Source organism: Tinamus guttatus, unplaced genomic scaffold (assembly GCF_059628265.1).
Source record: "Tinamus guttatus ecotype Peru unplaced genomic scaffold, ASM5962826v1 Tinamus_guttatus_pri_ptg000368l, whole genome shotgun sequence".
NCBI classification, from domain to species: domain Eukaryota; kingdom Metazoa; phylum Chordata; class Aves; order Tinamiformes; family Tinamidae; genus Tinamus; species Tinamus guttatus.
The window spans coordinates 73,089-88,119 of NW_028288902.1; the positions used below are offsets into that span (position 1 = coordinate 73,089).

The 15,031-nt window shown below is 44.9% G+C and overlaps 1 protein-coding gene across 1 annotated transcript in view; it reads left to right on the forward strand.

Moving 5' to 3' along the window:
• Positions 1-15,031, forward strand: part of PPM1H (protein phosphatase, Mg2+/Mn2+ dependent 1H) — a 105,040-nt gene that overhangs the window by 60,028 nt on the left and 29,981 nt on the right. The window contains exon 5 of the mRNA XM_088530366.1: positions 9,808-9,892. Coding sequence (XP_088386492.1) covers positions 9,808-9,892 — 85 coding nt within the window. The remainder of the gene's footprint in view (positions 1-9,807; positions 9,893-15,031) is intronic.

Here is a 15,031-nt window from a genome sequence, read left to right on the forward strand (position 1 = left end):
ACAGTGTTTTCCTATCTCCTCCTAAGACGCAGCTTTCTGATCCCTGCACAGAGCCTTTTCACCCTGGAACCATGCGGTCTGTGGCGGCTCTTCTTCCCCCTCTGAAAATTGTCATGCTCCAAATCCTCGAATGGTTCAACCTTTTGAACTATAGTTTGGCCAAACTTTGTGCATGTCCCCTTGCTCGATGATATTAGCTCTTTATTCCCTTGAGAATGAAACAAAACAACAACAACCAAGAACTTGTTGTTTCAGCGCAGCAAATAACCAAAGCCTGGTCTGCTCAGGAGCATGTGGGGTGAAGAGAGACTGGATGCAAAACAAAGTCAGTCTCTCCCACATGAATTGTCATTCATTAGCCAAGGTTTGGTAGGTGAAGTCTGATTCTTCTCAGTAGAAAATGCTGGAAAAGAATGTGGTATCTTAGTCACATTCAGAAGATACAGACAAATCCCATCTTTCTTTGCTTTCCTCCTTCTCTTCCTTGGCAGCCCAGCTTGCAAGCCTGCAGAAAGCAATTCTGTTTGCCTTGCTATTTGTCCTCCTTCCAAGAAGAATAAGAACATAAAGTTCATAGGAATAGCAGTGACCTCAGGTCTTGCAGGATTTTGTGCTGGTTAAGGCTTTTGGAGGCACTTCAGGAAACGCTTTAGCTAAGGGGGGGAAGTTGTTGGATCAGAAATAAGACATTGAATTCAACGTGCAGTGGTAAGAAAGGAAAGTGTTTGCTACCGATCCAGTAAGCGATGAGTTCCAGAGTACTGGCACGTTGTATCTAACAGTGACTTGGCAGAAATGATTAATCTGGCAGTCAGTGTTCACAGACTTCTGAAGACAAAACAAATGTCCTGCCTCTTCTCCAAGCTCGTGTTTTTTCTGGGAGAGAGCTCATGCCTCAGCAATGTCTGTGGCAGCCTAGCAGGTGTTGAAGCCATTATAAACAGCTCTGGTGTGGGGTGTGCTCAGCTAAATCTTCAGGCCTAACCACACAGGCATCTCCTACCCGCCAGCTCCTTGCGTTTCAGGTCGTGTGGAAGGAGAGGAGTTTTTGTTATGCAAGTCATCTCAGTAAATTCAAAAGCTGTGGTTCATTGGTGCTAGATTCCAAGAGCAGTAGTAGCTTCTTTACCTTTCATTCCTATAGCTGCCCAAATCTTGGGAGTGGAAGAACAGAACAGCAACTCATCAAGCCAAGCAAAGGGGTTTGGTTGCTATCAGTTAAAGGATTGCCTTGAGGCACGTTTTATTGTTGTTTTTGAGAACCAAATGAGGAAAAAAATCCCACTGTAATGACGTCTTCAAGTGTGTGTTGCATCTGTAGTCTGCAGAGCTTGTAGTCCCTGCGATAGGATGAGCAAGGGTGATGAGATCCCATTTTAATGACTCTTTTGCCAGCACTGATGCATAAAGAGCCAGGGGCAGTTCCCTAGACTCCCTTGGTGGATATTTGCAGCCCTGTTGCTGTGCGGGAGGGCTCCTGTCAGCCCCGGCCTGTCAGCATGGAGGCAGTGCGGCCTGAGGCCTGCCCTGTTGCGGGGCTCCCGCTCAGCTCCGAACAGGCGAGCGAAGCAGGGCTGGCGTGAGAACACCCAGGGGGAGGGCAGCAGCCCAGCGTGCGGGAGCCTTTGAGCTCCCCGTCCTACTTGTGCCGCTCGTCTGTGGTGGCCGCTTAGTTGCGTATGCAGAAGAGCTGACTTGACGCTTCCGGTGCCGTGGTCATTTGTGGCTATTCCTTAACGGTAAATCACCGAAGATCAGTGCGGAGAAAATGCCATGCTCCTGCGGGCAGCCAGGTACCGTCCAAATAAACATCGACTTGCACAGCAATTCCTTCATCCACTAAACCCAGGTTTAGTTACCATAGTAACTCCTGGATATCAGTGTAATATCCTAGACAGCAAAGAAGAGAGGAAAGGAATAAAAAAAAAAAACGCTTTGATTCCCATCCACGAGTCCAACGGCTGGAGCTGGCCAAGGCAATGGCCGTGCTGCTTTGTTCCTGGCCCTGGCATGGCCTGAGTAAGTGGCGACTCGTTGTTGGACCCTGGTACCGAAGCGCAATGGTGCCCTGTCGCTGTCATCTTAGGCATAGCCATCTTCAAACCAAGAACGTGCTGATATCATGACAGGCAGAATGAATCCCATGGGGGCAGTGAATCTCCTGTACAAGCATGCTGGAGTCAGTGGCAGGCACTTCTCATGTGTCAGGAGGTCCCCTCACTATAAACAGGTTTGCAGTAGGCTTCCAGTCCTCTGAAGATCGCTGTGTTCAGGTGTAGGCCAAAAGAATTTGGTTTATGTCCTGCAGTACACAGTTTATTACAGGACATTTTAGTTAGGTGGCTTTTAGTTTAGTACAACTGGAACCAGAGTAGAAAATACTACAAGTGTAAATGCAAACATGTAAAGTCACCACTGACAGGTATTTCGGTAGCAAAAGTTACTTTCCTTGATGAAATAGTGAAATATCACATACAGATAGCTGGCACCATCCCATTAAAAAAATCCACTGTGATGAGGTAAGAGGACAAAAAAAAATTATAATTAGCCCTAAAATGAAACACTGCCTGTAAAGCCACAGCTAACAATTGCCCAAATGCTACTAGTAGTAACAACCGCAGAGTACATGAGACCATCAAGACACGTGAGGACCTAAACTAGGCCAAGCAGTTGAAGAGGGAGTCTCCTGGGAATGGACCTGCACCCATCCAGAGGGACACTGAGACCTGGGAACATGCAGCTCTGGGAGTCAGAAATCTCAGACTCGTTTGTCTTCTTCAGGCTGTCTCCTCTGTGGACAACCCACAAGCAGTTCTAAAAACTTAGATTTTTATTATTTTTGGCAGTAGGGAAGATGCTGATTGACTCAGGTACTAGAATAAATGAGAAGTACAACTTTCTGTGGAAATCTGTGAATATTATTTTGCTATGAGAAATAGCTACTACTTGCCTATTTGTAATAACATGATTCATTTAGTAAAAGCAGACTGACGGAATAGTGACTTTAGAGTAGATCATCACCATCATTTTGCACAGAGGCCTTCTCCTTGGCAAGGACTGCATAGGCATTTGGAAGGTAAGTGTGAATGAGGCAGGTAAACTGAAACAAAATCAAGTTTTCATAGAATCATAGAATGCTTAAGGTTGGAGCTTAGAGGTCATCTAGTCCAACCCCCTTGCACACGCAGGGTCACCTAGAGCACGTGGCACAGGACTGCGTCCAAGCAGATTTTGAAGATCTACAGAGAAGGAAACTCCACAACCTCTCTGGGCAGCCTGTTCCAGTGCTCTGTCACCCTCACTGTCAAGAAATTTTTCTTAAGTTCACGTGGAACTTTTGGTGTTTCAGTTTCTGGCCATTTCCTCTAGTTCTGTCGGCGGCCACCAGTGAAAAGAGGCCAGCACCATCCTCCTCACTGCCTCCCTTGAGGTATTTATGGACACTGATTAGATCCCCTCTCAGCCTTCTCTTCTCCAGGCTGAACAGGCCCAGCTCCCTCAGCCTCTCCTCATTGGGCAGATGTTCCAGGCCCCTAATCATCCTTGTGGCCCTGCGCTGGACTCTCTCCAGCAGCTCCACAACCCTCTTGTACTGTGGGGCCCAGAACTGGACACAATACTCCAGATGTGGCCTCACCAGGGCTGAGTAGAGGGGCAGGATCACCTCCCTCGACCTGCTGGAGACGCTTTTCTTAACGCACCCCCAGGATCCCATTGGCTTTCTTGGCCACAAGAGCACACTGCTGCCTCATGGTCAACTGTCGTCCACCATGACACCCAGGTCTTTCTCTGCAGAGCTGCTCTCCGGAAGGTCAGTCCCCAGCCTGTACTGGTGTCTGGGGTTACTTCTCCCCAGGTGCAGGACCTTGCACTTGGCCTTGAAGTTTTACAACTTTATGTAAGTTTTACATATGGACCTGGAAGAAAAGCTGGCTTGGTCACACAGTGCCTCTCAAAGGTTTCCCAGGCTCCTGCAGAGGCAGTGGTGTGAGTTCCTTGCACACCTCCTGCACAAGCAGGGGGGAGATGCTTGTGTTATCCCGCCAAGAGCGGTGTAGGGCAGTAGGGTCATTACGGATACAAGGAAGGAAGAGATGTCCTGGAGTCAGATCCTGTGGAAGCCCCATGCCAGGCTGGTGGCAGGGCGCTCTCCTGCACAGCTGCCCATGCTGCAGAGCATCTCTCTGCAGTTGGCCTTAGCAAAGGTTTGGCAGAGGCCTTCATTTTTTGTGCAGGAAATCCCAAAGCGCACTCGTGTGGGAGGTTAACTTTTAACCTTTGTGCAATACCCAACCAAGGCAAGTTTTTCCACCTTCTATTGCCTGGAGGGAGCAGAAGATCACCCAAACCGTTAATGAACACGTCTGGGCAGTCTGCTTCAGCCACGGTGCATGACATGGCTCTTCCTGTGCCAGTTGTGTCCCACTGGCAGGGAAACCACATTCCCTGTTAATGCTGACCATTTTTTCTTTTGAAAGAAAAAGGTATTTCTAGTCTGTTACAGGGTTTTTGTGGATGGCCTGATGTTCACACTGATAAATGCAGCGAAACTGGGGTGACAGGACTGTTAAATGGCAGTAGATGGAAAATAACAGCAGAGGAGATTTTAATCACCTCTGCAGCGTCTGCATGTTCTGCTTGTTTCCTCCTTGCTAGAGATGCTGAGGAGGAGTGAGGCATCTATGAACCATTGCTGGGGTATTGGGGATGGGGAGCAGTGAAGGGGATTTTGCCATTGGCATTGCTGAGGGCTGCAGCTTTCACCTCCAGAACACGTGGTGCTGGACATGGCATCACTGGGATGTGTTTTCAATGCCAGCTATATTTTTGTATAATGGTTTGTTTCACTCTCCCCAGTCTGTTTTGGCTAAGGAGATCACGTAAAGACTTTGTGTTACATTCTGTGATTATTGCTGATAAAACAAGGTGCTTGTTCACTCGTCCTCTAAAGAAACACGGAAAAACGAGTCTGTGTGGGAATCAGGCTAGCAGCAAGTGAAAACACGGGGCCAGGGCTGAGCGCATTGAAACTCTGTGGTAATCTCCTAATGGCTATAAAATCCAGCACTTAAGGGAGAGAGATAATGAACATTATTTTGAATCTTTTCATAATCATTTTTCATTTCTTAGCAATTAAAAAAAGCTTGTCTGAAGTCCAGCACATGCTAGCATCGGGCTTCCTTTACTATATGTGTATATAGTTACCATAGTAAACAATACCTATCTAGACTAATTCCATAGCTGTAAGATTAATATTATTTTCTCAATTATTTTTGTGCCACACATAATTAAAATCTACTGCTTGGCTCTCCTTTGAATGTTATAAACCCCTGCCTTATTCTTTCTGTCAGTTTAATCCCTCTTTCTTTTCCATTGACACATTTCTAATACCTCTTCAGACAGGCCAGACACTTCTGCTCCATCTGCACAGAGTCCCCAGTGCTTAACACCTTCTGACAAAACGGGTACATCCTCCCCATGGCTTGGAATTGATATACGCTGTCAAAAAGGGTTTTCCAAATGGTCTCTCTTTGTCACCTCTACCAGATTTTTATCCCTCATTGTAGAGATGTGCAGTTTAATGTTGCGTTTCAAATCATTTTTGGATGGAGAAAAGTGTGTAATGGAATCAGGGTGTCCCCTGAATACTCCTAGCAGTAGGAGATGCCTCTTTGTTTGGAACACCAGAATCCCCATAGATCCGTGACAGCAGTGAAATTACACTTGTGACCTTGTTCGCTAAAGTGTTTCTTTCCCTGTGTGATTAAACGAGGGTAACCAACAATAGCTTCCTCTTAAAGGTGTGTGTTTCCCTGTTCTGTCCCTTATAAGAAACCCAGAAAGGATGTGGGGCAATTCTCAGCTGATGGTGTATGTAAGAAATAAAATAAAATAATGATAAAATCCTCCATGCTTCAAGGAAAAGTGGATGCTTCAGCCCTATTAAAAATTAAAAAAGCAATTGATATGTTGATGTTTTCTCTGTACTGGTGTTGTTGCTGTGTGTTGACTGTGGGACCACCACTACAGCACAATAAGTGATTTTCTTTTTTTAACCTTTTTGTTGCCCGATTCACCACGTGCTTTAAGATGGGATATATCCTCAGGCGGCAAATTTTGCTTTCAAGTGCCAAATCTGAATAAGTGTGTACTTAAGGTTCTTTGCAAAAGGTGCTCAAATACATTCAAATACATTCAGCAGCCTAGCTGAACTATTCAGTTCTGTCAATCCAAAAGATAAGTGCATTTTGGTGATGATTTTCATTCAGCCTGAGGACATGGTGCACCACAGAGTTTTCTTGGGCCGTCAGTACCATCTTACAGGTTAAAGGACTCATCACTCCCCTGCTTTTAGTTGTTCAGGGCTGGAGTTTTCTGGATCAAAACCCCTCGAAAAAGAGTGAAGTGGAAGGTAGATTTATTTTGTTTCGTTTTCAGCTATTTCAGTTGTGCTTTTTTTTTTTCTTTTGTAATATAAGCCTCTTTTTTTGTGAATATTAGCCAGCTCTTTCTGTGTGCCGACTACATGCCTGTGCAATGAATGAGCGAGCGCTGGGGCTCTGCTGGGCTGGGGAGCTTGTTTGGGGAGTAAAGGGTGGAGTTCACAAGGAAGGAGAGGATCGGGCGAAGTTCCTGCAGGATGTCTATGGTTCGTAAGAGGATCAAAGTAACCTAGTGGCCTCCAAGCTTAAGAAGAGTGTGTGGCTGGTTTGTTTACTCCGGGGTAAAAGAGCAGGTAAAAAATAAAGCCCTTTGTTAGTTTCTCTCTATTGCTTCTTCCCTGCTGGTATAAACGAAGGATGGGTTTGGGTCGGAGGCGGCCTCCTCCTCGCGGGCTGCTCGGCTGCCGTTGGCGCCTGCGCTCGCTGCGCGGCTGGGTCGGGCGGCCGGCTCCGGCCCGCGGCCCCGCGGCTGGAACACCCCACCAGGGCGGCTGGCACTGAAGTGTCACCCTTAAACGTGGCAGAATCAGCTGGGCGCTCCGGGCACTGCATCTCTCGGCTTCCTGGCCGTTCAGCAGCACGGCCCTGTTCTCGTGTGGAGTAACCCGCGGGTGTTTGCGCGCGGAGCCGGGCGCGCTCGGAGTGCGGGAGCAGCGACGCTCCTGCCATCGTCAGTTGCATAAAGGGCTGATATTTATTTCGCTAATAACTACGAGAGGCTGATATGGGGGTAATGACACAGAGTGGCAACCTGTGCAGGGATGGCGCCCTCCCTGCCTGCCAAGCTCTAGTGCTGTCTAATTCCTCAGATCAAACCATTTGACTCTTATGAGCAGTTGTAGCTTGCAAGCTAAATATACTCCAGCCCCTGGAAGCAATAATAAAAAAGCATAAAACTGAGGCTCTGTTTTATCAGGTACTAACATCATTGCTTTAAAGCTGGCTCCCCTACAAAAAGGTTTCTGTGCTGGTTGTACTCTTCATCCCAGGTGGATGCAATTTCTAGTGAAAATAAGTTAAGCCATGAAAAGTTGACCCACTCGCCTCTGAATTGCTTTTTATAAGATGTTAGTCCCTCGAGGCCCAATTCTAACCATAGGAGTGAGAATGATAGCGATCAGCATGGAGAGGAGCATGTCAGTGTGCTCAAAGCCAAAGCGGGATCCCAAGCTTGTGCGGGTGCTCCTTGAAGTGCAGAGTTCCCATGAAAAGGTGATTGGGGGGGAGGCAAAGAAGAATTAAACAATCAGCCTGACACTGGCAGTTCCATCAGTGGATTCTTTTGTACAAGCTCATTCAGTAGGATCAGTAGGCTCCTTACACCCATCTTAAACCAACATGTGGCAATTTGGTCATAGTTTGATCAGCACCCTTGAGACTTTTGTCAGCCTTACTAGTCTCTGCGCTCAACCCACGCAGAGCCAAGGCTTACTTGAGTGAGTCAGATCCCACATGAGAAGGCTGTAAAACCTGGTTGTAGTCTTTGAGTAAATGGCTGTAGCTCAAAGCTGAAAAGAAAGAAAGGAAAAAAAAAAGAAATAGGTGATTAGATTCTTAATTTGTCTTCAAATGACTTGAGCATCAGCACTGATGATCTAGCATCCAACTGTGTTGTTAATGCTGAAGACCAGTTTTCAGCAACTCTTTATTATTTTTGTATCAGACTGGCATATCTATATATCTGTGCTATATTCAGATCTACTAAAGAGTGAAAAAAAAAAAAAATCTGCACAAATTTGTCTCAGGAAATTTAAGTGTTAAAACCACCCTATCTGCCTTGTTTCGCGCATGGGAAATAGTCCATATTTGGAGCAGGGGAAGGGGCCAGTGGGAGTCTCCTCTATTCACTACACTGGATCATCTACAAACAAGTGCTGAAGCCCAAAAGGGGCAAACGTAACTATCTGTCAGAGAAGAACTGTTTTCTCCCCTTACCAGACCTTTATCGCCCTCGCCCAGGGCAGCTTGGCCTTGTACCTGTCTGTTTTTTGCCACACAAACCTTAGAAATGTGGACAGCTGCTTTCCTCTTCAGTAGTGCTCCCTCCATGTGCCTGCTAGCAGTGCCTGTGATGATTTGGAGAGTTTTTTACTCCGGTGGTGTATCCGGAACGCTCAAAGTTAAGCGTTTGAAGATGCACAGTGCCACTGATTTTGCAAAGCTGGCTTGTACGAGGATTTTTGATGTTCATGTGTCTGCAATACCTCTTGGTTGCATTTCAGTGCTATAAGAATACCTGGCCAGCAAATTGATCAAATTATCAGGAGAAATTTGGAATGGACATACCACAGCAACAGGACCCGAAGATCACAGGAAGGAGAAGAATTAAAATTTGTAGAAATCCGAATGGAATTGTCAGTTACTTGTTTTGTCTAAACGAAATTCTGGGGTAATTCAACTAAGAGCTGGTACCCTGCTAGTATCCAAGTGGTGAATCAATCCATAAACAGCTAGGTAACAGCTCCAAATCAGGCATTAAAATGTATATGCTTCGTGCGAGTGTATATGCTTCCTACAGCTCTGCTAAAGCACCAAGTGTTGTTAAACTTAGAGGACTGCATAAATAATAGGAAAGTAAGAGAATACAGTTCTGTGAGTGAATACAATAAATACAGCAGGAACACTGAGTAAATTCCTCTCCCTTGAAACTGTGTTGCAGCCAGTGGGATTGCACCATGGGGAGAATCTGACCACATTTTGCATGCAACCTAGCAGATTTTTAGGATGCAACAGACAGTTGTTTGAAACAATTTTCTTTGTGCCATTTGCAGAAATGTATGTGAAATCTTCTAGCTGATCTGTAGTCATTTCATTACTAGTAATCTTTTGGTGGGTAGCTGGTTAGGTTTGTGTTAGACGGGATTTGCTTTGCCATTTCTACTTGCTGTTAGACTAGAGATGTTCTGACATGACATATGACCAGTCAATAACTGGCAAGTGCCTTGCATGAGTCATTTGAAGCCATAGTTTAGACAGTGTCAGCCACAAGTGGGATTAAAACCTGGAAAGAGTTGTTCTCCAGTCACTGATTCTGCAGCATCTCCTCTGGGTGTCTGGATTTCACCAATAAGGATAGCCTCCAGACAGCAACTGAAATAACTCTTGTCTTTGTTGCTTCCCTGTTTTTGTGAGCTCTGAAAAGAACTTGGCATATACAAATATACTGTGTTGTTATCCAGCCTAAAGAATGCAGGACAGGAATTGTTATTCTGTTCCACTGATAACTTCAGCAGAAAAGAAATGACTTGATTTTACTGTGGCTCTGCAGAGAATGAGCATGTCTGACTGTACTTGTTTTCTGCTGCTTTTCTTTGTCTTTTCTTTTTCTTTTTGTACAACTGATGGGGCTTTATTACAATTACAGGGCTATAATAATCCGAAACGGGGAAGTCATTCCAATGTCTTCAGAATTCACTCCAGAGACCGAACGCCAGCGACTTCAGTATCTGGTAAGAGAGCCGAGGACCAGATCAGCTGCTGCTGATTGCAAACGTTGTTCACTAATACCCAAATGACACGCGCTCTGCTGCGGAGTTCCTGCGGCTCAGTGGAGGGCCACGTGCCTGCTGAACACCAGTGACTGGCCACAGGTGTGCTTTAGCCAAATGTGGAGGAAGAAATGGTGGAAATGGCCAAGAAAATGGTCTTCTCTCCTCCGTGTGGTCAGCACAGCCGCACTGTGTTGGGCTGCAGATGTTGGCAGCTCGTTGGCGTTGGGTAAGGAGTGCTCCAACACACATGTGACAAGGCACAGAGGTACTGCAGCCCATCCCCGTGCTATAAAACACCCCACGCTGCGCTTTGGGCGTGCGTGAGCACTGCTGCAGGGTTTGTTCTGTGCTCTAATAGCGCGTTGGCAGAGCCAGCTCAGGGAAAGGTGCCCAAGTTGCAGGTGATTTCAGTCAGTGTTAATGGTTGCAGGGTGCAGGTTGCACAGATTGCAGTATTAATGTAGTAGGAGCTGTAAAGCTGGGACGGAGAGAAGAGCTGAGGAGATGCTGGATGCTTTTCACACCAAGTCGTATTGACTGATAAGCTGCCCAAGAAATAAAGCAGAAGGCAAAATGGGTTTGTTATTTTGTGTGAAAACAGTCAAATCATTTTGTTGAAGAGCTATTGATCAAAATATCATCCTAACAGAGCGGAGAGATTTCTGCTCTCCTTCCTCTGGCCTCCTGGTCAGAGAAAGGCCAAAGTCCTATCTTTAGATATCCAAGCTTAAGCCAGCGTGGGTTCATTAGCTCATTATTATCATTATTAGCTTTATGTGATCCTGGAGGCATGGATCAAGACTGGTAGAGTTGCCGGTTCTTAAGGTGCTACTTCAGCCTGGCCCAAGTGTTCTGGTTTGAAACTAGGCAAAATGCAGGTTGTTGAAGGTGGAGAGGGAGGTTTTGTAGAAAATTTTTCAACAGTTTTCTTTAGCTGTCACATTCGATTCTTAATCAAGTTCCTTGGCTTGCATCTGAAAATTTCAGAGGAAATACTACTTTGGGAGTATTCATATTCAGAAAACCAAATGCAGAGGAGCATAATAAATATTTATACTTCAGTTACATTTAAAATAATTTGTTTTCCTTTAAAATAAAATGTATCTTTAGTATCCAGCGAGTCTGTCACTTCTCTAAGAAATAAGAGATAAAGCATTGCCTACAAGGGTTTCTTGCTCTTTTGATGTCCTTACTGGCATGTATTTGAAAACAGCAACCGATCTGAAAAGCATTTCTGCTGTTTCCTTTGGAAATTTCTTTACCTTTGTTTGTTTATTTTATTTCTATATGTAGCGAATGTGCCAGGGCTATGGGTATCATGTTCAAAGAAAATACGTGCAAGACAGCAAGAGCGTGAAACAAAATTAGAGATAGCTTCAAACATAACATTCCATAAGTAACATTTTCCCTCTAGTAAGGAAAAAAAAAAAAAAAAAAAGAAGATTTCCTAGAATTCCTACAAGGTTGGCTTAAACATTATACTCCAGAGGTTTCATCTGTCCTGGTAAGAGTGAAAATAAAGTGAAATTCCAAATAATTTTCTGTATTCATCCTAGGCTGTCCCCAGATTCTTCTGTCATTACACCATCAGTACATCATTTTTGCAGTTCTTATCTATAAGTTACTTTCTTTGGGCTTATTCTGTCCCTTGCAATTAAAATTAAATTTTTCTTTGTTCCAAAAGCATTGCACTGCCCTTTCTGAACATTAGGAAGAACTTCACTTAATCATTTTGACCTAAGTATTTTGCTTAGTGCATGCAGGTGTTCACCTCAGAGCTTGCCTACACGGGGAGGCTATTGCAAAGGTGGAAGGAGGGTGTGAGTTTGCAGCAGGCCGACTGCTCCACATCAGCTGCCTGTGTGGATGCTGTTCATGCAGTCATGGTGAAGAAGCTCTGCTTGGCCTTTAGTGCCTGCTGACTGCTTGGCCACGCAGGGAGCTGGTTTAGGTTAATTAGCATCCGCTCTGCTCGTGCCATCATGTGGGGGCTCTAACTTCCCTGTGCAAGGATGGCTGCAGGCTGGTGAGCGTCACTGCACCAGCCCTCCAGCCTTAGACACAGATGTGCTTCAGCTAGGGCTGTTTGAATAACTTGGCGGGGCGGGGGGGAGAATGTAAATGTTTGCTAAACCCAGTGTCTGTTTAAATGCAGCTTTATTGCTGTGTATCCAGGAACGGCCCTAGGCATAGACCTCAGGCATGGTGGCTTTAAAACAACAATTTCTCTACGGTTGTTCAGGCTTTTGAGTAGCTCTAGGCGTGTTCATTCCTCAGCCTTCACTTGCACCCCTTGCAGAGAGAGGACAACACAGAGCTCCAGCAGCTCAGCTCCTTGGCCCTCCTGCTGATTTTATGGTTGGACTCGATGATCTTGAAGGTCTTTTCCAGCCGTAATGATTCCATGATTTCAGGAGGGCCGTATGGACCCTGCTGGGCCAGGGCAGTCTCTGCATCAGGGAACTTGTGAGGACATTGCACTGAAAGGCAGTCCTTCAGTCAGAGAGCACTGCTGTGGGAGTGTTACACCTTGGCTCTCAGCTTCCCAAGAGGCTCAGTGCACAAAGTGCTTCCCTTCCATCATCAGGCATTCGCAAACCTTTTTCTTTTTTTTTTTCTTTTTTCTTTCTTAATTTTTAAAACATTCTACCATGTAAAGCTTTGCATAGTGCTTACTGCAGGAAAGCTCAGGCTTTCCATATCAGTATGTCTTGAGAGAGAAGACAAAGTCCAGTATAGAATGGGAAGTGCTCTGGTGCAGTCTGCAGTTTTGTGGGCTGAGATCGCTAGAGGCAATTTTCCTTTTATCTTCCAAGGAGGCTATTAATTTCAATCCTGATAGCCTAAGCTGCAACAGTAAATGGCCTAGGTTTTGTTACCTATTTCCTCAGAAAATGTGCTTAAGAGGAATGATGAATGAGGGTATTGCAGATGAATGTGTTGCTATTAGTTTTCAAAGTCGCTCTTCAGAGACATCATTTGAGGTCAAAACGCTGCTGTTGGGTATTGTATCGATGCCTGCAGCCAGGCAGTATCTCCAAAATTCACAGCTCAGGCCAAAGATGGTTTGCTACCGCCATCAGGGCAGAACTTAATACCTGTTTAATACCTTAATTTAATTCCTTAGTACCTGTAGAGATTGAGTACGCATCGGCCGTAATGAACCCTGATGCTTGTTGCGTTTGGCACCGAGCAAACTATGGCTCGCAAGCCTAGGCAAGCATGAGTTGGCAGAAGGTGTGTTCTTATTTTGTTATTTAGGTGAGGATTAAGTGAGAATTAATTATCTACTGAATTAATTGACTACTTACTAATTTATTTACTTATTCATTTATCAACTGAAGGATGCCTGGGAAATTCAAGCCAGAACAGAGATGAACCTTCATCTCCCAACTCTCAGTTCAGTGCTCCAGTTACAAATCAGTTTCTTCATTCTCTAATAGTTTTTAGACCATTATATGCATATATAGCTATATGTATCACCCAATGTAGGACTGTATTGGTAATGTGATGCAGTATGTGGCACTATGATAATAGATATGCATGGTTGTATGCAAAGGGTACTGTCCTTTCATAACAGAGGAAAGACCAAACCAGAGGTGTGTTCTGCCCTCACTTCCTTCTGCTACCACCTCCTTGACTTTGTAACCTCTGCTTTGCTGTAAAATAATGGACAGTTTAATTTATAGAATTTATATTTCCTAGATATATTGTGCTGCACGTGCTACTTTGAGTTTTAGTACCATGTAGCGGAAAATGCTTTGCAGAAAATGGCACAATATAGGAAAATAATAATGATACAAGATACAATTGATATAGGTGAAAATAGCAAGTCTGAAAATACCATGTAATGCAGAGAAAACTAGTGCCAGATGATGTCCCAGAGCAGTGTCTTCAGGAGTGACTGGAAATCACAGTTATCATAGGACTGGCAAACAGATTAGAATCATAGAATGCTTAAGGTTGGAAGGGACCTCTGGAGGTCATCTAGTCCAACCCCCCTGCACATGCAGGGTCACCTAGAGCACGTGGCGCAGGACTGCATCCAGATGGGTTTTGAAGATCTCCAGAGAAGGAGACTCCACAACCTCTCTGGGCAGCCTGTTCCAGTGCTCTGTCACCCTCACTGTTAAGAAATTTTTACTTAAGTTCCTGTGGAACATTTGATGCTTCTGTTTGTGGCCGTTTCCTCTAGTTCTGTCGAGGGCCACCAGTGAAAAGAGGCCAGCACCATCCTCCTCACTGCCTCCCTTGAGGTACTTATAGACACTAATTAGATCCCCTCTCAACCTTCTCTTCTCCAGGCTGAACAGGCCCAGCTCCCTCAGCCTCTCCTCATAGGGCAGATGTTCCAGGCCCCTGATCATCCTTGTGGCCCTGCGCTGGACTCTCTCCAGCAGCCCCACAACCCTCTTGTACTGTGGAGCCCAGAACTGGACACAATACTCCAGATGTGGCCTCACCAGGGCTGAGTAGAGGGGCAGGATCACCTCCCTCGACCTGCTGGAGACGCTCTTCTTAACGCATTCCAGGATCCCATTGGCCTTCTTTACCACGAGGGCAAGAAAAACACTTGTAAAATACAATAAGATATGTACAACTTTCCCTTCCACATTGTTATCTAGGACACTAGTGTGTAAGTCTGTACTTAACTTCCGTATCATATAGTTCATATTAACTTTGCTGATCAATATTAATTAAAAAAAGAACACAGCAGGAGGTAAATGGCCTCTTGAAAGAGACATGGCTAATATTTCCTTAAGCAGACTGCTTTATACAACTAATGTTGAATGTAATACATCTAGCCATAAAATATAGCTTAAAAAGATTGAGAACCAGAAACATGTGATACAGAATATGCCAGACTTATTGCAAAAGCCTCTAATAGCTTTGGAAAAAAAGAATAGGGAAAATGCTCCAGTTTCATGCCACAGAATAACCATGCGGTCTGACTGTGCCTCATAAGGATATATAAAGTGTTTCACAAGCATTGGTTTTAGTAATAAGGAGGTAAGTGATACTGATTTCTCTGAGCAATATTTCTTATCAAAGAAAGTTCTTATCAACGAAGGTTTATTCAAATAAAGCTTGAACGAA